This window comes from Peromyscus leucopus, chromosome 20 (genome assembly GCF_004664715.2).
Source record: "Peromyscus leucopus breed LL Stock chromosome 20, UCI_PerLeu_2.1, whole genome shotgun sequence".
Lineage (NCBI taxonomy): Eukaryota > Metazoa > Chordata > Mammalia > Rodentia > Cricetidae > Peromyscus > Peromyscus leucopus.
This window is the reverse complement of record NC_051080.1, coordinates 5,481,791-5,506,253: the sequence shown is the minus strand read 5'-3', so window position 1 is coordinate 5,506,253 and position 24,463 is coordinate 5,481,791. Positions and strand designations below refer to the sequence as shown.

Here is a 24,463-nt window from a genome sequence, read left to right as displayed (position 1 = left end):
TCATTGCTATGTACCTCATACACACAGCAAAATCCCTTCCCCTTCCCGATTATATAAAAAAACTAAACAGATAACTTACTTTCTTTAAATTACTTTTTAAAAGTCTCTTAAAGATCTGACGTTTAAATACTTCCTCTCTTCTGATACGTTAAACACAATTGCTTGATTACCCCCCCATGTTTCAGTTCCGGCAAGAAGAGGGAAGATAACTACTCCAATCAACCCCATCAGGATGAGGAGAGGCCAAGAACAGAGTGTTCTGAATCCTTCACAGCTTCAACATAATCCTACCTCTCTGATACCAGTACAAACTATAAGAAAATAGATGTATGAGGCAGCAGATATAATAACTGAGGCCCTCCACCACCCTCCCACCTGTCTCAATATCAATTTATTCCTTAGTCCAAGGGTGACATATTTCATAAGGGATGTAATTTTCGTAGTCCAGTATCAGTAGTCAAAACAAAAACAAACAAAACCCCAAAACAAAAGGTGTTTGTTTTTTAAGTTTTCGCCTCACGTTGTTCTCACTTAGGAAGAGGGGGAAGTGGCGGGGGCGGTTCTGATGGTAGGGGTGGTGGTCGAGGTTTGTCTGTATTGCCAGATCTGGAGACCCCACCAGCTCGTGGATTCATATATTCCCCGTAAGAATGAACAAACTCAAATGCAGGGGGCTGAGTGGGCTGAACACCTTGGGCACTGAGCAGGGAGTGGAGCATATTCACAGTGTCTTGATAGTCTATTGACTGAGCTGTGTTGTGACCGTTAGCCCCAGGAGGGCCTTTGTCCAGTTTCATATGAGGAACTCGAGTTTTACAGCTAGGCTGTGAGAAGGGCAGGCCACTTGTGTCTGAGCTATGCCCAGGCAACTGGGTCATTGGAGGAAGAGGAGGGAAGGGGAAATTCAAGGAAGAGGATTTAGTACTCTTGGCAATCTTGGCTGGATGATCAAACACTGCTGCCCCCGTCTCTTCCGGGGGACCCCTTTTACGAGTAGAGCTCGAAGAAGACAAAGTACTAGACAAGCTGTAGGTTTTGTGTGCTAAGGTGCTGGTCTGGCTGCTATGTTTTGGGTCACCTGGACGTTTGTTCACAGTACCAACAGGCAGCTGTAAGTGAGCGTGCTTGTGTGAATGGTGATTGTGATGGTGGTGGTGATTGGACGGGTGAGCCTTGTGCTTTTCTTTGTGTTCCCGGCTCTTGGTGATACTGTCTTCTGCGGCATTGTGCTTATCAGCTGCAGAGTGGACTTTGATGCGCATCTTTACCTCCTCTGGTTTGGAGGAGGCTGCTTTGTCTCCACTAGCCACCGGGAGTCTCATTTTCAGAGCTGATTTGTCAGCCTTTTCCAGAAAAGGACGTTCAGGGTTTTCTGAGCCCTCAATGGGCATCTTCAGGATGACCGAAGAATGGCTGTCATGGTGTGACAGGAGATTCTGGGCGGCATATGCATACTGTGACTTCACGTTGGCCTCCATATTCTCCAGCTGCCTCTTCTGAGCAGCCAACTCCTCAGCGTGCTTTGCACGGTATTCTTTAAGTGAAACTTTAGCTGATGGCACGCTCTTACTAGTCTGCTTCTGGGAAACAAATGCATTCGAGCCATCATGTTGCAAGGAATGATCAACTCCAATAAGTGCTAAATTCTCACTAGTCCGATGACCCTGAGAAGATTCGAGTTTAAAAGGAGGTTGGGCAGACAGCCATCGCTCGCCTGGCAGCATATCCACATTAGACAGACTGCCTGACGACTCTTCAGAGACAGGAAGGGAAGGCACTGCACTTGTAGTAGAAGTAGTCGACATGCTCATTAAGCCTGCAATAGTTGTATCTGAGGAGGTCTGAGAAATCATATTGAGGATTGTCTGTTCCGATGTGTTTTCATCTGCTCCTCGGTCATCTGGTTTAGTTTTCATAGCCGCCTGGTATGCCTAAAATGAAACAAACAAAGTCTATTCATTCCAGGCAATCCACTAAGTAGAAGTATACTGAAACATCAACTAAGAACCTTTTTTTTTTTTTTTTTTTTTTTTTTTTTTTTGCTTTATAATGTATTGGAGGTGGGGTTTCTTGTTTTTATTTAGAGACAGAATCTCTCTGTGTAGCCCTGGTTGAGCTGAAACTCCCTATAATAGATAGGCCAGGCAAGTCTCTAACTCAGAGATCCACCTGTCTGATCCTAAGGACTTAAAGTCATGCACCATCATCACACCCAGAAAAAAGCCATTCTTAAGCATTCAGTGTAACTATGACTGTAGTTAGCCTTTAAATAAACTCTAGAAAATTTGTTGAGGTTTTATATGAAAATTAAAGATTAAGCACATGCTCTTAAGTCTACTTCTAACCCTAAGCTTCTAGAGACAAACATCGATCTCTAATTCCTTAGACTTAGGGAATTTCCATGTATAGTGGCACATGTTTGCAATCCCAGTAGCTAGAAGGTAGAGGGCAGGAGGATCAGGAGTTTAAGGCCAGCCTCTACTAACAGCAAGGCTCAGGGACAACTGCAGGGACATAAGACTTGTCTCCAAAAGGGGTTGAGGGAGGCGTTATTCTTTTTTCTTTCTTTTTGAGTGCTGGTGATTGAGTGCAGGGCCTTATGCATGCTAAGTACTTGGATCCTACCACTGAGTTGTACCCCAAGTTCATCTTCTATCTGATGCTGTGGGGAAAAGGAATGACTATTATTCATAAGACTAAAAATATCTGCATTTAGAGAACTTTAGACTGAAACCCATACAGAAAGAAAAACCTAGGGCTGAAGAGATGGCTCAGCAGTTCTTCTGCTCTTACAGAAGATCTAGATTCAGTTCTCAACAGCTCACAACCACTTGTAACTCCAGTTCCAGGGGATGTGACACCCTCTTCTGGCCTCCAAGGCACTGCATGCACATAAATGCAGGCAAGCACGCATACACAAAACACAATAAACCCCCACCACAGTCTTACTATGTAGCCCCAGCTGATTTCAAGCTCACAGAGATCTGTCTCCTAAATGTTGGGGCTAAAGGCATGCACAACCATGCACAAATGTAATGATAAATCTTTTTAAAAGGAAGGAAGGGAGACAGAATTAAAAGAGAATAATAAAACATTTTCAAAGTGGCTAATTTTAAGATAAAACTACAATCAACCCTTGTAATTACAAACATACCTTTCTTCTCTCCCAGAAGTCACCACTATACAGAAAACACAACTGGAGCTGGGGAGTTGGCTCTGGGGTCAAGTGCTTGCCTGATAAGCCTAAGGTCTGTGCTCAGAGCCCTGGCACGGAAAAGCACGCACCCGGGACTCCAGAGTGAGGTGGGTAGAGGGAGGCAGGCAGGCAGACACAGGTTGATCCCTGGAGTTCAGGCCAGTCTAGCTCAAACAGTGAACTCCAAGTTCAGTTAGACAGACCATGTCTCAAAAATAATGGAGAGCAAGAGGGGAAAACACAGGAATGAACCTCCAGCTTCCATATGTATGCTCACAGGCATGTGCACCTACATGTGAATACATGTGTGCAAACAAACCAAATAAATAAAACACTCATCCAATGTCACTGACCAAGTAATTGTGCAAAAGGCAATTTGCACAATTTGTACAGGACCCAAAGCAAAGTCCCCTACAGACTGACATCTTAGCTAGTATCCATGTTACTAAGTCACAATTACTGTTAAGTAAGAAAAGGGAAATTCCAAACCTAGGGCACATATCCAATTATGGTATATTCACTGGCAAAGCTAAAGGAAAGAATGAGCTTGTCAGCAGTAATTCTTACCCTCCAGTTTCTAATGCGTTTCAGCCTGCTTGGAGTTTTCTCCAGAATCTGCAGAAATTCATGTGTCAATTCTACAAAGGAAACATTCGAGAAATGTTCAGAGACAAGAAGGTAACGAAACAAGAACCACCTCAGCTAACTCACTGTTTTCATTGGAATCTAGTCACATTTGGCCAGACATGTGACAAAGCAAGCAGCGGTTCCAGGTCCCTTACACTAAAACTTACCATCTAAAAGTTCCAAGGTCACAGTGGCGTCAACATACTCCCACCAGTGCTTCCCGTCAGTTGAGACTGGGATCTCCCAGTTGGACCACTTGCAAGCCAGATGGATGCAGACACAGGCCACCACAGGAGGTGTGTACTGCAGGCTAAATGTGGTCAAATGCAGGCTGACATCAAAGGGAAGGAAACAGAGAGTGTCATGAGCCCTCGGTTCTCAACCCTAAACTAAAACTCTCCATTATTAAAAAACCAAAAACAAAAAACCAAAAAACAAAAACCACAGGAGAGTGAGAAGAACAAGAAACATCCTGTGCTGATTCAGTACTCATCAATTTTCTTCTTTCCTTTCTTTAAAAGATTTCATTTCAGTCATGTGTACATGTCTGTGGGGGGACATGCACACGAGTGAAGGTGTCCAGGGAGGCTGGAGGTGTCAAACCTCCTGGAACTAGAATTACGGGTCGTGGTGTACCTCCCCCCAACAATGGACGCTGGGGATGGCACTCAGGTCCTCTGGAAGGGCTGTATGTGCCGCTCTGACCCTCTGACTCATCTCTTCAGCCCCTCAGTGTGATTTTCTATAAAAATACTGCTCAGGTTAACAACATTTCTAAATTTCCTATTATCACACCATCTATGCACTGATTGATGAACAGAAAACAAAAACAAAAAAAGAAAAAGAACTAGATAGCCAACTATGGTGGCATACGCCTTTGATCCCAGCAATTGGGAGGCAGAGGCTGGCAGATCTCTGTGAGTTTGAGGCCTACCTGGTCTACAAGTACACTTCAAGATTACTGTGACCCTGTCACAAACCAAAAAAAATTAAAAAAAAAAAAAAGCCACACACACACACACACACACACACACAAAAACAAAAACAAAAAAACGGGGGAAAAAAAAAACCCTCAAAAACCAAAGCCAACACAGGCGCAGATGCCTAAAATCCCAACACATGGGAGGTCAGAGTTCAAGGCTAGCCTGGGCCATGAGACCCTGTCTCAAAAAATCAAAAGAAAAAATACAATAAAAAACAATTGTTCAAGTATAAATATACCTGATAATCTTTTCCCCAGAAGATGTCATTTGGTTTTTAGACAGGGGCTCATTCTTTGGCTGCCCTCAAACTCACAGCAATCCTATCTCCCAGCTGTTGAGAAGTACAGACAGAACCACAATAACACCTGACTCTAATTTCAGAAATGTTTCTCCTCCCTCTCGTTTGTATGTGCCTGTCTGTCTGTGTTATAACAAGGGGTCTCACACAGCACAAAATGGCCTTGAACCTGCTGTAGGCCAGAGGATGACCATGAACTAATGATTCTCCTGCCTCTGGGCCATGAGTGCTGGGGGTCACAGACATGGGTCACCATACTCAATGTATGTAGTGCTGGAAATTTAATTCAGGAACTGGTGCACACTAGGCAAGCACTCTAGGAATTAAATTACATCCACAGTGCTCTTTACCCACTTACTAAAACTAAAACTCTTACACTGATGACTGAGGTCATTAGTTTCTCTGGACAAACAATATGGGAAATCAGACATGAGAACAAGCAAGTCACTTAGCAGAACAAGTTATACACTAATAACTTTTTCTAAAAGAAAAATATATTGCAAATCCTTACATACTAAGTGCTCATTGCTTGGGCAGAGAAGAAAATCAACAACCCCTTAAATTACATGAATTTTCAGAATTATGCTCTTGAACATTTTATAGCAAAGTTAGTACACAAAATTGGATAGGCTAAATAATTACAAAACCCTAGGAAATTAAAAGGTTTAATGTAAATGCAAGGTACAAAGAGTCTGTAGAAAAATCCACATTCTCCAGAGCATTGTCTATAATCATTAGATCAAAGTTTATGTCCATGGTCTTTGGTTCTAGTTTACTAACTGATCCTATATACCCATCAAAAGGTGACAAGTCCAGCCCGACCAAATTCCAAACCCAAAAACAGAAGATATAAATAAAAATATAAACCTGTTGGTTGCCATGAAGTAAGACGTCTGTGCTAAGTCCTTGCTTGCTAACAAAAACAAAAGAAAAAGAAGTTGTTAGTTCCATTCTTCTCGAAAGACACTTAGTAAAAAACACATATTATCTGTAAGGTACTACAAACAGTGATAAACTAGGCAGAGATAATGCCTGAGTACGTGGTGTATAAATTCTACCCAAGGAAGCAGATCAAGGATTTTGAGAAGAGTGAAATGGGATGCTGCAATTGAACCTAGGCCTTTTGCAGGCTGAGCACATGCTCTACTACTGATTTCCAAAACCATCCCCATCTCCCACCCCAACACATAAAAACAAACTTAACTTTCAATGTACAGAACATGGGGAAACTGGGAATTTTCTGGAAATTCAATTTTCATGAAATATTAATATGAAAACCACGTTAAATTATCAGCTCAACATATAAAACTCTACAAGACATCTATATGCACGATGATATCCAGACCTTTGTGTCTCAGAATAAAACCCAGGGCTCCATGTATATCAGCAAATGCTCTACCACTGAGCTCTATGCCCAGCCCAACATGTTCCTTTTCGTTTGCTGTTTGTGTTGTTGAGGAGGTCTCACTATGCAGCCCAGGAGAGCTTACAACTTGGAATAGTCTTCCTGCCTCAGCCTCCCAAGTACTAGGAATGTGGGTGTGGGTCACCACAACTAGCACCCCAGATATTATTGATACTATTTAAGTAAAAGGAATCTTTAAGGATTAGGGATGTAACTGGATGGCAGAGCACTTGCCTAACATACACAAGGCTCTAGATTCAAATTCTATAGCAAAAACAAACAAACAAACAAAAACCATAAACAAGGCTGGGTATGGTGGTGCACATCTTTAATTCTAGCACTTACGAGGCAGAACTCTTTGAGTTCCAGGCAAGCCTGGTCTACTTAATAAGTTCTAGTCCAGCCAGGGCTACATAGTGAGACTGTGTCTCAAAAATGAAAAAAATTTAAAAATTAATTAGTGAATCATTTAAGAACTAGTTTTTCAATCAGTTATTAAGGGCTGGTCTTTCTTCCAGAGAACCAGGCCCTGATTCTCAGCACCTTCATGATGGCTCACAACCGTCTACAAATACAGTCGAAGGAGATCTGATGCCCCATTCTGGCCTCCAAGGGTACTAGTCACACATGTCCTGCACAGACACACTCAAGCAAAACACACACATAAAAATAAGTTCAAGGCGCATGCCGCCTTTAATCCCAGCACTCGGGAGGCAGAGCCAGGCGGATCTCTGTGAGTTCGAGGCCAGCCTGGGCTACCAAGTGAGTCCCAGGAAAGGCGCAAAGCTACACAGAGAAACCCTGTCTCGGAAAAAAAAAAAAAAATTCAAATAAATTCTGTATCATTGGGGTTTCCTTTAACTAGACATGAACTAATGAGATCATCCACTCTAAAAAATAAACTATACTTGTGTATGTGTGTTAGGGGATGGAATGCCACAGCATGTGTGGAAGTCAGAGGACAACTTCTTTTAGAAGTCAGTTCTTTCCTACTACTGTGGGATCCAGGGTTCAAATTCAGGTCATCAGCTGGTGAAGCAAGTGATTTTACCTACTGAGTCAGCCATCTTGCTGGCCCAAGACCACTAACTTCTAAGAATTTCTGAAAAATGCTTTAGATGCATGTGACTTGGTGGCTTTTCCAAATCTGCCCCTACACTGGCAAATACCCTCAACCAAACAGAAGTTAACTTTGTTTCTTTTCCTGTTGCTCTGATAAAACACCCTAGCATTGTGTGGTTTCTTCTGCTCACAGTACAATGCATCAGTGGGGAAGTCAGGGTTACAGAGCCCAAGCAGCTGCTCACAGGACTCCAGTCCGAAATAAGCAATGACTGCAGCTGCTGCTTACTTACCCCTTCTCCACTAGACAGGGTGTGGGTCTGTCCACTATGGGTGGGCCTCCCATCTCAACTAACAAAAGAGAATACCCAGAGGCTTGTCTCCCAGGTGATCCCTGTCAAAATGACAAGTAATGCTAACCTCACATTCTCATTAAATTAAGAGCTTCTAAGGCGGGCAGTGGGGGCACACGTCTTTGATCCCAGCACCTGGGAGGCAGGGGACAGGTGAATCTGTGAGTTCAAGGGTTGCCTGGTCTACAAACTGAGTTTAAGGACAGCTAGGACTGTTATATAGAGAAACCTGGTGGGAAAGAGAGCATCTAAAAACACTTTTTCCAATAGGTCATAACCAAGTGCCTGATTCTAGCCAAGCAGGCCTCTTAGTACGGACAAAGCAGCAGTGCCATACCTTAGCCCAGAGCCAAGCACAGCCCCAAGTAACTCAACAATTCAAAACAGTTGGGGTTACTTACCCCGAACAAGCTGGGTGCACTTTACCACATGTGTGTGTGGGTGATCAATTGTTAGTTCAAACCCTTCAAAAAAAACACACATTTTACACTTCTTTTGTCTGAATCATTAATTGCCTGTTCATTTTTTCTCTCCCAAAAGCACTGTGCAAGAACTAAAAATCACACACAGTATTCATTTACATTTTTCTCTAAAATTAAGACCACTGAAGAAACAAAACCTCTAAACACAACACAATGATCTTTTTTCAAGTGGTTGGAGAGACACCTCAGTGGTTTAGAGTGGTTCACTGCAACTCCAGTTCCAAAAGATCTGACTTTCTTCTGACCTCTGTGGGCACCAGGCACACACGTGGCACAGACATATGTGCAGGCAAAAGACTCATACACATAAAATAATTCTAACAACAGTTTTAATCCTTTTTAGGAAGGAAAGGATAGAGTACAAGGTTGAAGGAAGCAGTCATACAAATAAAGGTGCCTTCCAAAGCGTTATCTCTTTCATTTGGGGAAGTGCAGAGTGTGAAGAGACAGTACCATGTATCCAGGCTGGTCTCAAAGTCACCATGATGCTGAGAAGCACTCTGAATTTCTAATCCTCCTGCCTCCAGTTCTCAAATGTTGGAAATACAAGCATGTGCTACCACACCTAGTTTGTGAGGCTCTGTGGACCTAGATATCAAGCCTAGGGTTCATGAATGCTAAGCATTCTACCAACTGAGCTATACCCTCAGCCCCTTAAAGCTTAACATTGAAAAGAAAACCAAAGTGTGACAGAACCCCACTCTGTGGCTGAGGCTAGTCGCAACTCTCTTGGCAATCCTGCCTCGGCCTCTGTCACCTGAGAGCTGGATTAGAAAACCTTCAAACTCTTTCCTCTCACCTAACTTTGTTCCTTTTCATCAGCTCCCTTTTAATGTATACTGCTTGTTTTATCCCATTTTAAAAGTTCATTACCAAAATTACAAAACAAGGTCAGTGCATTGAAAATAAAAATAACATAAGTATATTTCTTTGAGCACATAAATAAAAATTTCAGCCATGCATAGTGGCGCACTCAAGAGGCTGAGGGTATCTGCAAGTTTGAGGCCAATCTAATCTACATACATAGTGAGTTCAAGGGCCAGCCTGGTCTACACAGTAAGACATTGTCTCACAATAAAGTAAGTTAAAATGAAAACATCATGTAGATATAATGAACAAGTCACATGATGAAATTATTCTAACAGGATAACTGGTGACTATGAATTAGACTGGACTTGGTCCTATCTAATAAAGGTGTTACTTCCCTAGCCAGTTGTGCTTGCACACACTTAATCCCAGCACTCAGGAGGCAGAGGCAGGCAAAGTTCAAAGCCAGCCTGGTCTACAGAGGACCTGATGGCACAGGCCTTTAATCCCAGAGTGCTCAGGAGTCAGAGGCAGGTGGATCTCTTGAGTCTTTATTTTCTGTCATTATTTATCAGGTTAAAAACTGCCAAATAGATAAATCTTACAATGAGAAAAATTAAAAACAAAATCCTAGCTAATGGCTGTCTCAAGGGTCACCATACACCTACACTGTGGAAACAGACCAGGGCTAACCTATAAGCTGGACAGCCACTATTACCCAGTAACAGACACTTCCCAAAACCTTCAAAAGATTTCCTCCCAGGTTTACAAATTTTACATAAAATCATTATTCCATACCTAAGTTTTCATGCTTTTAAGGAAAATAAACTTACCTAGGGTCTGCAAAATGATGCTCTCTAAAATCACCAGGTCTTGAACTTGTTGTAGGTAGGCCTAGGGGAGAGAAAACAGAAATTACATTCCACAAAAGGGAAACAATTAGAAAACAAAACAGTAGCCGGGCAGTGGTGGCGCACGCCTTTAATCCCAGCACTCGGGAGGCAGAGCCAGGTGGATCTCTGTGAGTTCGAGGCCAGCCTGGGCTACCAAGTGAGTTCCAGGAAAGGCGCAAAGCTACACAGAGAAACCCTGTCTCGAAAAACCAAAAAAAAAAAAAAAGAAAACAAAACAGTAAAAGGCATGGATGGAGGAGGCCACCCAAAGATGGCTGAAAAGTTAAGAAGACCTAGGTTGAGTCCCACCACCCACACGGCAGCTCACAATGATCTATAACTCTACTTCCAGGGAATCCAATGCCCTCTTCTGGCCTTCACAGGCACTACATACATGTGATGCACTTAATACACATGTAGGCAACACACCACTTCCTGTTTCCTGTAAGCCAAGATGTAGGACACTCAGTTTTTTCTCCAGCACCATGTCTGCCTGCATGCCACCATGTTGCACCATGATGTTAATGACTGAACCTCTGAAAATGTAAGCTACCCCAATTAAATGTTTTTCCTTTATAAGAGTTGCTATGGTCATGGTGTCTCTTCACAGCAATAGAAACCCTAACTAAGATAGAAATTGGTACCAGGGACTGGGGTATTGCTGTGATAGGCCTGACCATGTTTTTCTTTGGAGCAATTTAGACTTTACTTTGGGTTAGGAAAGCAGTGGAATACTTTAAGCATACTTAATGAGCCATACTAGTAGAAGCAAGGAAGACAATGATGCTGATAATGATTTGAACTGTTGGCTCAAGAGGTTTCGGAGAAGAATTTTAGTATGTGGCCTAGAGACTGGTCTTGTGATATTTTGGTGAAGAATGTGGGTCCTTTTTGCACTTGTCTTATTGTATTTATTGTCATGGAGCTTTATACTTAGGGTTTAACAAAAAGAGACCTATATTGCAGTTAACTTCACACTAATTTTTTTTTTTTTTTGGTTTTTCAAGACAGGATTTCTCTGTGTAGTTTTGGTGCCTGTCCTGGATCTCACTCTGTAGACCAGGCTGGCCTCAAACTCACTAAGATCTGCCTGGCTCTGCCTCCCGAGTGCTGGGATTAAAGGCATGCGCCACCACGGCCCTGCCAACTTCACCCTAAACTTTATATTAGCAAAGCAAGTAAGGATATAAACTATGCTAGCTAGCCGTCTATAGTTTCTGTATGCTGGAGAAAACATCTTCCTACTACCACCTCATATGGGTTGAATACTCAGGCAAGGAATTACGTGACTATGCTTTGGCGAGGGAAAAGAAGTGTTACGGTGTGCATATGAAATGCCTCCCTAGTCTGATGTGTTAAAGGGTCTAGGTGCTAGGCTGAAGAAATAAACGGCTCAGCAAGAGATGTTGTCAAGCACAGCTGGCAACCCAAGTCCACTCTCAGGAATCCAAGTAAAGGTGGAAAGAGGAAACCTAGGCCACAGAGTTGTCTCCAGTCTGTGGCTGGCTGGCACGCATGCATACAGACACAACACACACTAATACAAATGAACTGTAAGGTCTGTCAGCTCTTAGGAAGTAATTGGATCCTGAGGGCTCTGACCTCAACGGTGGACTAATCCAGTGATACAGTCCTAATCTGATGGCATTACGGGAGCTGGGAGACACAAGGAGGTGGGCGCAGAAGCACGGCCCAGAAAGACAGCATCGATTGTCTCTACTGTTGCTCTGGCACTACCTGTCAGAGGAGCTCTGTGCTCTGCCACTTGCTTCTTCCTGGCCAGGATGCTCTGCCTCACAACCTGAGCCCAAAGTAATACAGCTAAGTAACCACAGGCTGAAACCTTTCCAAGGTGAACCAAAAGGAATCCCTCCTTCCCTTAGGTTGCTTTCTCAGAGGCTGCATCATAGTGGAAAAAAGTAGCTACCAAAGCTCACTTTAATACAACATATATTAAAATTGGAATGATATAGAAAATCTCAAAAACAGGAAAAATACATATACAATTCCATATATCTTTTTCATAAAGCATAATTAATAAACCCATAAAAGACTTAAATAACCTAGTAACAGAAATCCATAATTGTATCTCAGTTATAAATGTCAGAATTCTGAACATCTCCAACCATTGACTTCTGAAAGCAGAAGAGCTGGAGAGATGGCTCAGGAGTTTTAGAGCATCTACTAAATCCTTGCAGAGGTCAGGATTCAATTCCCAGAGCTCACACTGGTCAGCTTACTACCACCTATATATACCTCCAGCTTCAGGACAATCTAAGACCTCTGACCTCTATGGATACCCACACATGCACAGACACACACAGATGTATTTAATTAAATACAATAAATGGGTAAAACCAGGAGCGTCACCCTTCTTTAAGAAAGCCAAGGACATCAGACAGTGGTGGTGCCCACCTTATTCCCAGCACTCAGAACAGAGTGTGAGGCCAGCCTGGTCTACACAGTGAGTTCTAGGATAACCAGAGCTACGGAGAAACCACCTTGGGGGTTGGAGGGAGCCTAGGAATAGGGAGTGTGGCTTTTTTCTTTCTTTTCTAAGAGACAGGTTCTCACTATGTGGACTAGGTTGGCTGCACAGATCTACCTGCCTCTGCCTTGAAGACGTGTGCAAGCAACCCAGATTTGGGGGTGTGGCTTTACAAGAGAATGTTTGCCTAGCACTTTCTGAGGTCCAGATTCAATGCCTAACATCACTAACATAAGCACACACATGAAAGTCAAGGAAGCATGGGAAAACAAAAACAAACCCAGAAATTAAACACTGAAAAGTTCCAGATTCAAAGCTACAAAATGAAGTTATGACTTTTTACAAGTGTAATTAAGGACCTACCTCACTCCTTGTATCAGGAAGTGACTCCTGGGGATGGAGGCAAGTATGCGCTACCTTGATGACATGTTCCAGTTTTTTTGGCTGTTCTTCCACTTTCGCTGCTAGAAACAAGGCTGCTGGAGCCATAGACTTCATTCATAGAAGAAAAAAAGTCACACGTGTTATTGTCTTCTAAGTGATAATCCAAGAAGAGCTAAATCACAAACAATCTAGTCTCTTATCTACACTTGCCCTGGACTTTCAAATCACAGACAGCAGTCCCTCACTCAGCAAACACTAAGGATCTGTGAGGAGAATGTAGACATAAGCTGTTTTCCACTGAAAAATCACATCATTTTAAGTTTGCTGTTTGCTTTCCTTAATTTTTGGGGTTTTGGGGTTTTTTTGGGGAGGGGTTGTTTGTCTTTTCTGAGACAGGGATTCTGTGGCTTTTTTTTTTTTTTTTTTGCCTGTCCTGGATCTCACTCTGTAGACCAGGCTAGCCTCGAACTCACAGAGATCCGCCTGGCTCTGCCTCCTGAGTGCTGGAATTAAAGGCGTGCAGCACCACCACCACCACCACCACCACCACCACCGTCGCCTGGCTTTGCCTTAGTTTTTTTGGTAGGAATCTCACTATGTAGTCCAGGATGATTTGGAACTATTTATATAGCCCAAGATAGCCTCTAACTGGTGAACCTTTTGCCTCATTCAGCCTCTTGGATGTTGGGATTATAGGTCTGAGCCACCACTATGCCAAGGTTCTTCTTTTTTTTAATGGCAAATTACAATCCTTAGACTAAGGAAATCCAGATAAAGTAAGTTAGTGCCAGAGGCTGAGGGGTAGATTGGGAGTGACTGCAGTGACAAAGGACTGATACAAGTGTTCTGAAATCAAACACTGGTGATGGTTGTCTCAGTGTGTGAGCATGGGAAGGGACAGATTAAGTGGGAACATACAGCATATCTACCATACCACGCCTGAGGGGTACAGCTAAGTGGATCCTAGGGGCTAAGTGGCCACCCAGTTTAGCAGAAATGACATGCTCCAGGTTCAGTGACAGACCTTATTTCAAAAAATAGAGAGCGATAGAAGACTTGATGTCAACTTCTAGTCTCTGCCCCCTACACACAGGCAAGCACACAAATATAGTCAATCCACACACTAAATAAAAATGTTTTTGTTGAGTGTGGTAGCCCACTCCTACAATCCCAGCACTCAGGAGGCAGAAGCAGGTATATCTGAGTTCAAAGCCAGCCTGAGCTACACAAGACTGTCTAAAAACAAACAACAAAACACGCACGCACGCACGCACACACGCACGCGCCGGGCGGTGGTGGCGCACGCCTTTAATCCCAGCACCCAGAGCCAGGCGGATCTCTGTGAGTTCAAGGCCAGCCTGGGCTACCAAGTGAGCTCCAGGAAAGGCGCAAAGTTACACAGAGAAACCCTGTCTCGAAAAACCAAAAAAAAAAAAAAAAAAAAAAAAAAAACCCAGGTGGTTGTGGCCCATGCCTTTAATCCCAGCACTTGGGAAGCAGAGGCAGGCAGATCTCTTAAATTCAAGGCCAGTCTGGTCTGAGCAAATTCCAGAACAGCCAAGGCTATACAGGAAAACGCTGCCTTGAAAAGCCAAAAACAAAAACAAAACAAAACAAAAAAACTACAAAGTATTAAACTCACAAGATAGAAAATATTTAGGGGAGAAAAAATAATGCAAGCCAATACACAAGTAGCTAAAGATCAGAAGAGACTAACCATACAAGATCACACAGCAACTGAAACATTGTAACACTTACTTGCAACCCTATTGCCTCCTAAGTTACAATTTTCTACACTAAAGTCTGGCATGCCACAAGATACTTGCACAACCTTCCTTATCCTTCCTTGCTTCTTAAAAAGCTAAAATGGAACTAGTCTAGAGGTCCATCAACAGATGAATGGATTACAAAAATAAAATGGCAGTAGGAGTATAGCCCAACTATCGAGTGATGTCTGGTTTGTGTAGAGCCCTAGGTTTGATCCCAACAGACTCTCTCCTCCCTTGTAAATTCCAGGGATTGAACTCAGGTTGTCAGGCTTGACAGCAAGCTCCTTTCCCTTATAAGCCACCTTATTAAGCCAGAATCTTTTTTTTTTAATTAAAGACAAGATCTAACTATATTGTCTAATGCTAACCTCAAATTGAGAACCCTGAGCCTCACACCTAGGCTTGCAGGCACATGTACCTAACTCTTAAGAGGCATTTTTATACTAGTTTAGAATATAAATTGCACAAAGCCCTACAGCTAGTTAGCAGATCATCAGGACTCCGAATCTAGACACGTCTGACCCCAGCATACATACTTTTAATCACTACACTTCATTTCTTACAAGTCAGCAAATAAGGGTAACATATATCCAAACACGCTGCTAATAAAATAGGGGCCTCTTTTTAGTGCTATGGACCCCACTCAAAGCCTAACGTGCTAAATACACACTGAACTGGGGCATATGCATAGCCCCAAGGATTTTTTGTTGCTGTTTTTGTTTTTTTTTTTTTGGGGGGGGGTTTGAGACAGGGTTTCTCTGTGTAGTTTTGATGTCTGTCCTGCATCTCGCTCTGTAGCCCAGGCTGGTCTCAAACTCAGAGATCCACCTGGCTCTGCCTCCTGGAGGGCTGGGATTAAAGGCGTGCACCACCACAGCCGAGCTGAGGAAGGATCTTTTAACAGAAATCATAAATACTAGTTTAAATCCAGAAGAGGCTTAGGATACAGTATATCAAATATTGATCAATGATTACCTCTACAGGGCACAGAGTTTTCACTTTATATGTTTTGGTATTGTTAGAATTTTTACCATGTGAATTTATTATATTTGTAATAAATACATGGAAATTCACAAAGCAGCTAGCAAGATGGCTCAGCAGCCTAATGTGCAACTGTCCACACTTGACAACCTTAATTTGATTCCCCAAAACCTATGATGGAAAAAGAGAACCAAAACTTGTCTTCTGACCTCATATGTGCACCACAGCCAATGTAAGCTACACTCATACACAATCACATCATGCACACACAATAAAATTGAAAAAAAAAAAATCCACAAGGGCTAGCTTAACATCAATGCCATGATGTTTTAAGCCCTCTCAAATCTAATTTTAATTGATCATAGTTAAATCCTTATATACTTATAAAATTAATGTATTAAGATAAGAGGGTAATATTGGCCAGGCGGTGGTGGCCCACGCCTTTAATCCCAGTACTCAGGAGGCAGAGGCAGAGGCAGGCGGATCTCTGAAGTTTGAGGCCAGCCTAAGCTACAGAGCAAGTTCCAGGATAGGCTCCAAAACTACAGAGAGAAACCCTGTCTCGAAAAACAACAACAACAAAAAGGTATGGACACTAAGGGTAGGAGACTGACTAATCACACAAAATTATCAATACTCAACTAAAGATCCTAAGTCTGATTTTGCCAATACTTCTTACATTACAGGAATTACATTTAGCTTCACAAAGTTTCTTCTTACAGCATCAAAACAAAACAACTCAAAATGTCTTATCTGGGCTGGAGACGGGTCAGTAAGTACTTTGACTCGCAGCACCCACCTAGGGTTGCTCAGAGCAGCCTGTAACTCCAGTTCCAGGGAATTCAATGCCTTCATCTAGCCTCTGTGGGTACTCACACAAACACTCAGAAATAAAACTATGTTTTTGGATTTTTGTTGTTGTTGTTCTTGTTTTTTTTGTTTTTTGAGACAGGGTTTCTCTTTGTAGCTTTGCGCCTTTCCTGGAACTCACTCTGTAGACCAGGCAGACCTCGATCTTACAAGAGATCTGCCTGCCTCTGCCCCCCAAGTGCTGGGATTAAAGGCGTGCGCCACCACTGCCCCCCCTTTTAATATTTATTTATTATGTATACAGTATTCTGTCTACATGAATGCTTACAGGCCAGAAGAGGGCACCGGATTGAATTATGGATGGTTGTGAGCCACCATGTGGATGCTGGGAACTGAATTCAGGACCTCTGGAAGAGCAGACAGTGCTCTTAACCACTGAGCCATCTCTCCAGCCCTAAAACTATGTTTTTAGATGCATTATCCTAAAATAAATCCTAAAACAGTTTCCTCAAAGACTTTAAAAAAATAATAGAATATTTGACCCACTAATCCACACAATCTGTTCAAGTTAACCTTTATTACCTTGGGGTTTTTTTTATGTTTGCTTGTTTGTTTTAGAAAGGGTTTCTCTGTGTAGTCCTGGCTGTCCTGGAACTCACTCTATAGACCAGGCTGGCCTTGGACTCAGAGGTCTGCCTGCCTCTGCCTTCTGAGTGCTGGGATTAAAGGCGTGTGCCACCACCGCCCGGCTTAAACCATAATTTTTTTAATCTTAAAATGACCAGCCCTAAATTCTAAAATAAAACCCTAGTCCAATAACAACAACCAATCATAAATAGGCAGCTAGAATCAAACCTCAAAGGATTACACCATACAAAATTCTACTTACGTATCGATGGAACTGTGTAAAAGACTGAATCATGTAGAAGCGGTGCATGTACACTATAGCAGTGTTGATGGTCAGTTGTGAGCTGAGGTTCTCAAGTTAAGGTTCAATCATCCTTCCCAACGGAACAAAGCACAGTGGATAATCCTACACAAGCTACCTCTTCAAACCAAAGAGCAGATTTGTTTTCCTTCACTAACTAAATTATTAACTGCCAATTGACAGTATGTCTCCCACCTAGCAAGTTCTTATATGAATAATATAAGACTTAATGACTGAATAAACAAAACGAGCAGCAAGGTGTAAATCAATATGCAACATAAACAAAACCACATAGTATCTTAACCTTTCCTGTCATGTCACTTGCCTTCTGCAAAGATGACTCATTAGCTAAGGATAACTCTTTTTTTAATTACATTTACTTTTGAAGGGGTGGTGCAGCATGCCACAGCATGAGTGTGGGGTCAGGGTGCAACTTGCAGGAGTCAGTTATCTGTCCACCCTATGGGTCATGGAGATAGAACTCAGGTCATCGGCGGGTTTGGTAGCAAGTGCCTTGACCTGCTGGACCATCTTGCTTGCCAGACATCAGTTTTTCAGTTCTACTTTTTTTCTTTCCTCCTTTTCTTTGGGGGGTGGGTGGATGGGTGGGTATGGGGGTGTTTCTCTGTGTAGCCCTGTCTGTCCCAAAACTCACTCTGTAGCCCAGGTTGGCATGGAACTCAGAAATCAGCCTGCCTCCACCTCCTGAGCTCTGGGATCAAAGGCGTGCACCACGATGCCAGGTTTAGTTCTACTTCTTTCTGGAAATATCCCGTAACTCCTGAACTACAAAACATTTGAAATGATTTGATGGTAATCCACTGAAAATGAACTCCTTCCTCCCTCCCTCTAATCCAGAGTCTTTCGTTCGTATGGGTATACCTCTAGCCAGAAAAAAAGAATACCTCATTCCTAACGACCTCAGCAACAGTCTGTATAGAGATGACAATATGCTGGCAACAAGCTTAAGCACACTTTGAAAAGGTGCCTTAAAACATATATAGGAACTTAGAGGTTTAATTGTGCACTACCTGAATGCTTGGGAAACAAACTGGATTTCAATAGTGAACAACTGGCCAATGAAAGGAACACCTATTTGGAAGGCCTTACATTATAGTCAGAACTTTTTTTTTTTTTTTTTGAGACAGGATCTCACTTTGTAGCTTTGGCCTGCCTCTACCTCCCCAAAGCTGGGATCAAAGGCATAAGACACCACACCCAGCCCTCAGCATCACTCTTAAGTAAATGCTACATAAGCTGAAGCTGCACCTAAAAGAAAGTTATATGGAAAATGGAGTTTTAAAACTATTAGTTTTGCCACAAATGACTTCATTTTCTGAAGGGAAAAAGGGGGGGGGGTCACTAAATTATCTTACCCTTGTAATTTGAAAAGGGATGAATAACCGCTAGTGCCCTGAGAAACACGGACTTAAAACTCTGCAAACTACTTAAAACATGATATCCACACTTACATCTCCCTACACACCTAAGCTGACATCTTCCCTTCCTCTTAAATTCTATGAAACAGCTACTAGAACACATCTGAGTCCCAAGCGTTGAGATGGGACACAGAAAAAAAAAAAACCAAGAATTTGACAGGTTATGAACAGCTCGTAAGTGGGAGAAATGGGTTTGGAACCAAAGCTGGGGCGCCAATTCTATAGCCCACCTCCATGAGCCCGTCGGGGACAGAATTTCCCGAAACCCTTTCTTACACACTTGGGGAGGCAGCGTCCCCAGCGAAAGATCTTTCAGCGGAACCTCTCGAAAACCACTAAAAAAAAAAAAAAACCGGGTCAGAATCCAGAGGAGAGGGGCCGGGGGAGGCGGGGTGGCGAACACACAAAGACGGGAGAGGTCCGGATCCCCAGCCGGGCTGCTGGCACCGGCGGGCGGGCGGGCGAGCGAGCGGGAAATTGACTCCGCCTCACTTCCCTCGCGCGAACAGTGGCTCGGCCAGCGCCATTGTGGGCTCTGCCCACCCGGCGTCCAGCTCCCGCCACCGCCTCGCCCACTCGGGCCCCCGCCAGCGTGCCCGACCCGACGCCGAAGCGTGGCCGGCCGGGCTCCCAGGCCGAAAGGCCTACAGGCCGCAAGGATACACGTTAAGACGTTGCCCCATGTCCTGGAGCAGGTTGGCCGCCTGCTGGCGGTACGAGAGTTCCTTGTCGGAGTCCACGCCGAAGCGGCGCGAGGGGCTGTTCTCCAGCTGCTCCCGAGTGAAATACCACCGCTTGTTGTTGTTCTTCCTCTCTCCCTCCATAGTGCTCCAACCCAGAGGCAGCGGCGGGGGCTGCAAGCACTTCCCAGCGTCACCTAAGCGGCGACGACACACATCCGCCGTGCCCAGACAACTGCGACCTGACGCACTTCCGCCCGGAGCCGCCGACTACCCGCGGGCGACACACTTCCGCCCCAGGAGGCAGGCGCGTCCGGCGACTACTTCCGGAGTGGACCCTGCGACGGCCCGTAGGCGGGATCAGCAGCCCGGTCCGCCGACCAGGAGCGCAGGCAGCCAGGGGCCAGGGCGCAGGCGCGAGTCCGTCTGACCCGGGGGGCGCTCGTAGCCGTGGGTCTTAAAGAGAGGTGAGGTCTCGCCTTTCCCCGCGATAACTGGGGTGAGGGCGCCTGGCGGGCGGCCCCGGCTTGGCTGCCTGGGTCTTTTCCGAGAACGGAGGCGCCCCGGGCGGTGGTGGCGCAGGCCTTTAATCCCAGCTCCGGGGAGGCGGAGGCAGGCGGATCTCTGTGAGTTCGAGGCCAGCCTGGGCTACAGAGTGAGTTCCAGGACAGCCAGGGCTGCACACAGAGAACCCGTCTCGGAAACCCTCCCGCACAGACTGGGCTTTCTGACCTGATGGCCGGGGCAACAAGAGACGCTCGGGAAACCGAGAAAAGACAAGACTGCGAATCGAGACGTTCAAGCCGCTCCAAGGCTCCCGAAGTGCCTGGCCGCGGTGTCAAGACCTGCAGCCCGCTGGAAAAGCAGCTCCGTGTGTGTGTGTGTGTGTGTGTGTGTGTGTGTGTGTGTGTGTGTGTGTGTGTGTGTGTGTGTGTGTAGCAGCCCTGCCTCCGTCTCACTGCCGATAACCAACCCGAAGGAATGGGATTCATGCTGCTAATTTCATGCTTCCGTTGTCCCAGGGACACGATGTGTTTGGGGTTTTATACTGAGGGATGGGGCGCGCTCTCTCTCTCTCTTCTCTCTCTCTTTTCCCCCCCTATTTTTTCTTTTTCTTTTTGCTTTTTTAGCCTTGGCAGGCCTGGAACTCACAAACCCAGCGGCGTTCGCCTGAGTGCCGCGATTAACGTCAGGGAGTTTCACTCAGGTGGGGAGGCCTTTTCCCTGGCTCTCCTTTGGTCACGGAAAGCGATATGCTTGCCGGTGCAGATTCCAAACGTTCAGTCAGGTCCCAAGGGTAGGCCAGGCGCCAGTGGCGGCCAGATCAATAGTTCTAGGAAACCCAAACCTCAGGGAAAGATTATCAAGCAAAGGAGAACAAGAGATCATTTGTGAGCTGGACCCACTCCTAGGTCCACTGTGTGGGGCTGCTGTCTGCCTCACCCTCCTGTCCACTACAGGGTGTCCCTGTTCCCAGGCTTCTGCCGCTGTGTTCACAATATCTCAATAACAGATCTATGACTGGCCCCACTCTTTGTTCACCAAAGTCCACCGTACCCGCCACTGGCGCGGGCATTGGCAGCCTATCTCCAAGATTTGGGGCTCTGATATGTACCTGAGAAATCCTCTGGGACTTGTGTGTATGTATGTATGTATATGTATGTATGGGAGTGAGCGGCCCCTCCAGATGGCTCAGCAGGGAGAAGAGGCTGCTGACAACCTGAATTCCATCCCTGGCACCCCCATGGTAGATGAAAGGAGAGGACTGACTCTGATAAGTTGTCCTCTGACTGCCCCAAATGCTCTGAGGCACGTGCAGAAACAGTAAATAGTTTAGAAGTAACAAAGTATCCTAGGATATGCTAACAGATGAACTAAAACCACCTCTACAGTGTGGAAAGTTCCACCACCACCATGTGGAAAATTTCTAAGGTCAGGCCTCTATTAAATTGGAGCCCAGCTCCAGCTCTAATGGCTTTTCAGCCTAAGCAAGATAATTAACCCCTCTCAGTCTGATCCCTGCGCTTCTCCCTCCAACTCCAATGGAGATTGAATTTAGATCCTTCTGCTTCTGCTGGGCAAGTACACTACCACCTAGGTGTATCCAGCCCTGTTGTGACTTGTTTTTTTGTTTTGTTTTGTTTTTTTGAGACAGTGTTTCTCTATGTAGCTTTGCAACTTTCCTGGATCTCGATCTGTAGACCAGGCTGGCCTGGAACTCACAAAGATCCGCCTGCCTCTGCCTCCCAGTGCTGGGATTAAAGGCGTGCGCTACTACCGCCTGGTGACTTGTTATTTAAATTGGCTAAGTTAGTGTTGAACTTACTTTATAGCTCAGGCAGTCATTGAACTTGTGAACTTCTGGGCTCAGCTTTGCACCTGTTCTTCCATGCCTGAGTTGATATTTTGTTTGCACTTTAACAAATAAGATTTGTCTGAAGATCAGAGGACAGAGCCAGCCACTACATTAAACATAGAGGCCAGGCAATAGTGGCACACACCTTTAATCCTGGCTAGCACTGGGGAGGCAGAGATCTGTCTGGATCTCTGTGAGTTCAAAGCCACCCTGGACTACACGAGACTAATCCAGTTTAAAAGAGAAACAAAACCAGGCAGTGGTGGCACACACCCTTAATCCCAGTACTTGTGATCTCATGCCTTTGCTCCCAGTATTTGGGAAGCACACACACCATTAATCCCAGCACTAGGAAGGTTGAGACAGGAAATGATATGGCTGGGCAGAGAAAGGCATGTAAGGCAGGAGGAGACAGAAACTCGGTCCTTTCGGCTAAGGACTCAGGGGCATTCAGTCTGAGGATTCATGGAGACAAGAACTTCCCTTTCGGCTGAGGAGTTGGTGAGGTGAGAAGTGGCTGTGGCTTGTTTCTTCTGATCTTTCAGCATTTACCCCACTATCTGGCTCCAGGTTTCTATTATTAAGACCAATTAGGATTCATGCAGCACATACCTATCAAGCTCATTATGTCTATAAAATATTAGAGATGTAGGGCAGGGTGTAGTGGTGCACTCCTTTAATCCCAACACTCAGGAGGCAGAGGCAGGAAGATCTCTGAGTTCAAAGCCAGCCTGGTCTACATAGCAAATTCCAGGTGGTGGTGTTGCACACCTTTAATCCCAGCATTAGGAGGCAGAGGGAGGCTGATTTCTGAGTTAAAGGCTAGCCTGGTCTACAGAGTGAGTTCCAGGACAGCCAGGGCTGTTACACAGAGAAAACTTGTCTTGAAAAACACCACCCCCCAAAAAAAATTAGTGTGTGTACATGTGCTTGTATATGCAGGCTTGCACATGTCACAGTGTAAGACTAGAGGTCAGAGGGCAACTTCAAGGTGTTCTCTCTACCATGGGATCCAAAGATTGAACACAAAATCGTCAGGCTTAGTGGCGAGCACCTTTGCCTACTGATCCATCTCACTCACCCTCAAATGATAAGTATTAAACAAAACTTGACTTTTACCAAAGCCTAACCATGAGAGAAAGGAACTGGCCAGCTTCAGTCTTCTCTACCCTTGCTCTACTATGTAAAGTAGCAGAAATATTAAGCACTTCAGGTCACTGCCCAGTGAGGACCAAGCTCATTAGAAGACTGTGAAGGCCAGCTGGAGAGATGGCCAGTCAGTGTTGTCCTTGTGTATCAGGGTGAGAACCCGGGTCAGAAAAACTTTTTCAGGGGCATTCGGTCTGAGGATTCGTGGAGACAAGATCTCCCCCTTTTAGCTGAGGAGCTGACGAAAAAACTGGGGACCACACCAGTAATTCCAGAACTGGGAAGAGAGAGAACTCAGGGGGTAAAGGCAGGTGGATCTCCGAGTTTGAGGCCAGACTGGTTTGCAGAATGAGTTCCGGGACAGTCAAGGATACACAGAGAAACCCTGTCTCAAAAAAAAAAAAAAACCACAAAAATAGATGGATGGATAGATGGATGGATGGATGGATGGATGGGCGGACGGACTGACGGACGGACGGACAGACAGACAGATAGATAGATAGAACAATAGAGAAAGAGACTAATGTCAACCTCTGGCCTTCACATGCATGTGCACACACATACTACCTACACATACAAGACTGGGCAGCAACCTAATAATAAAATTACACACTACTTTTCCCATGCCCTCCAATCTTATGGACATATCATAAAATTCCAGTATAATAACAGGATTGCAACTGAAAGAATTGCAAGACTCAGACCCTGTGGAAGGAGGATCAAGACCGTCTTGTTGCTCGTACACACAGCTCTTTTTGCAGTACGGTAAACCTGAAGCAAGCGAGGAAAACCAGAGATAACAGGGGAGACCAAAGGCAAGGGCCTCCGGACAGGTGCTGGCCTCCAGCACCCGAATCTGACAGCAAACAGTGAACATCTCTGAAGCCTAGCCCTCCAAAGGTAAAACCTGAGCCTTACCTACTATGTTCTGTTCAAGGTTGAAAAACAAGAAAAGCAAAATCTGGAAGCATCTGAACCAGGTACTCATGGTGGAATTTTGGAATTTCAGATTAGGAATTTAAAATAACTTGATAAGCAGGCAAGGCATCTTGGCACTCACCTTTAATCCTAGCACTCGGGAGGCCAAAACAGGCAGATCCCTGTGAGTTTGAGGCCAGCCTGGTCTACAGAGTGAGTCCCAGGACAGTCAGAGCTACATAGTGAAGTTAGGAAGGAGACAATGGAGGCCATTTGGGGGCATTGAAGGGAAGCAGCAGAGGATGTTTATGATCAAAGTACATTGTACAAATGTATGACATTTTCAGAGAATAAAAAAGGACTGTTTTTGTTGTCATTGTTTTTCAGGACAAGGTTTCTCTGTGTAACAGTTCTGACTGTCCTGGAACTTGAGCTGTACACCAGGTTGGCCTCGA

At 44.6% G+C, this 24,463-nt stretch overlaps 1 protein-coding gene across 2 annotated transcripts; it reads right to left on the bottom strand.

The window, feature by feature from the left end:
* Ccnt1 (cyclin T1) lies at window positions 1–19,832 on the bottom strand. 2 transcript variants are annotated; one of them, XM_028891881.2, is made up of 9 exons: window positions 19,569–19,832; window positions 17,428–17,509; window positions 12,958–13,086; window positions 10,047–10,107; window positions 8,326–8,388; window positions 5,972–6,017; window positions 3,991–4,154; window positions 3,764–3,834; window positions 1–1,931 (listed from the first exon to the last, which is right to left on the bottom strand). In XM_028891881.2, exons 1-9 carry the CDS (start codon window positions 19,727–19,729, stop codon window positions 528–530), a joined length of 2,181 nt encoding a protein of 726 aa, XP_028747714.1. In that variant the 5' UTR covers window positions 19,730–19,832; the 3' UTR covers window positions 1–527. The 2 variants fall into 2 exon arrangements, 1 of the variants encoding a protein (XP_028747714.1); XR_005089595.1 differs by lacking the exon at window positions 3,991–4,154 and having other exon boundaries at window positions 1,873–1,931.
* Window positions 19,833–24,463: the final 4,631 nt, after the last annotated feature.

Coding starts and splice junctions, on each gene's coding strand:
- Ccnt1 (XM_028891881.2), bottom strand. CDS start 19,729: ATGGAGGGAGAGAGGAAGAACAACAACAAGCGGTGGTATTTCACTCGG. Junction 13,087..17,427: donor TTACACAGTTCCATCGATAC/GTAAGTAGAATT, acceptor CTATGAATGAAG/TCTATGGCTCCAGCAGCCTT. Junction 6,018..8,325: donor GTGCACCCAGCTTGTTCGGG/GTAAGTAACCCC, acceptor TGTTTTTGTTAG/CAAGCAAGGACTTAGCACAG.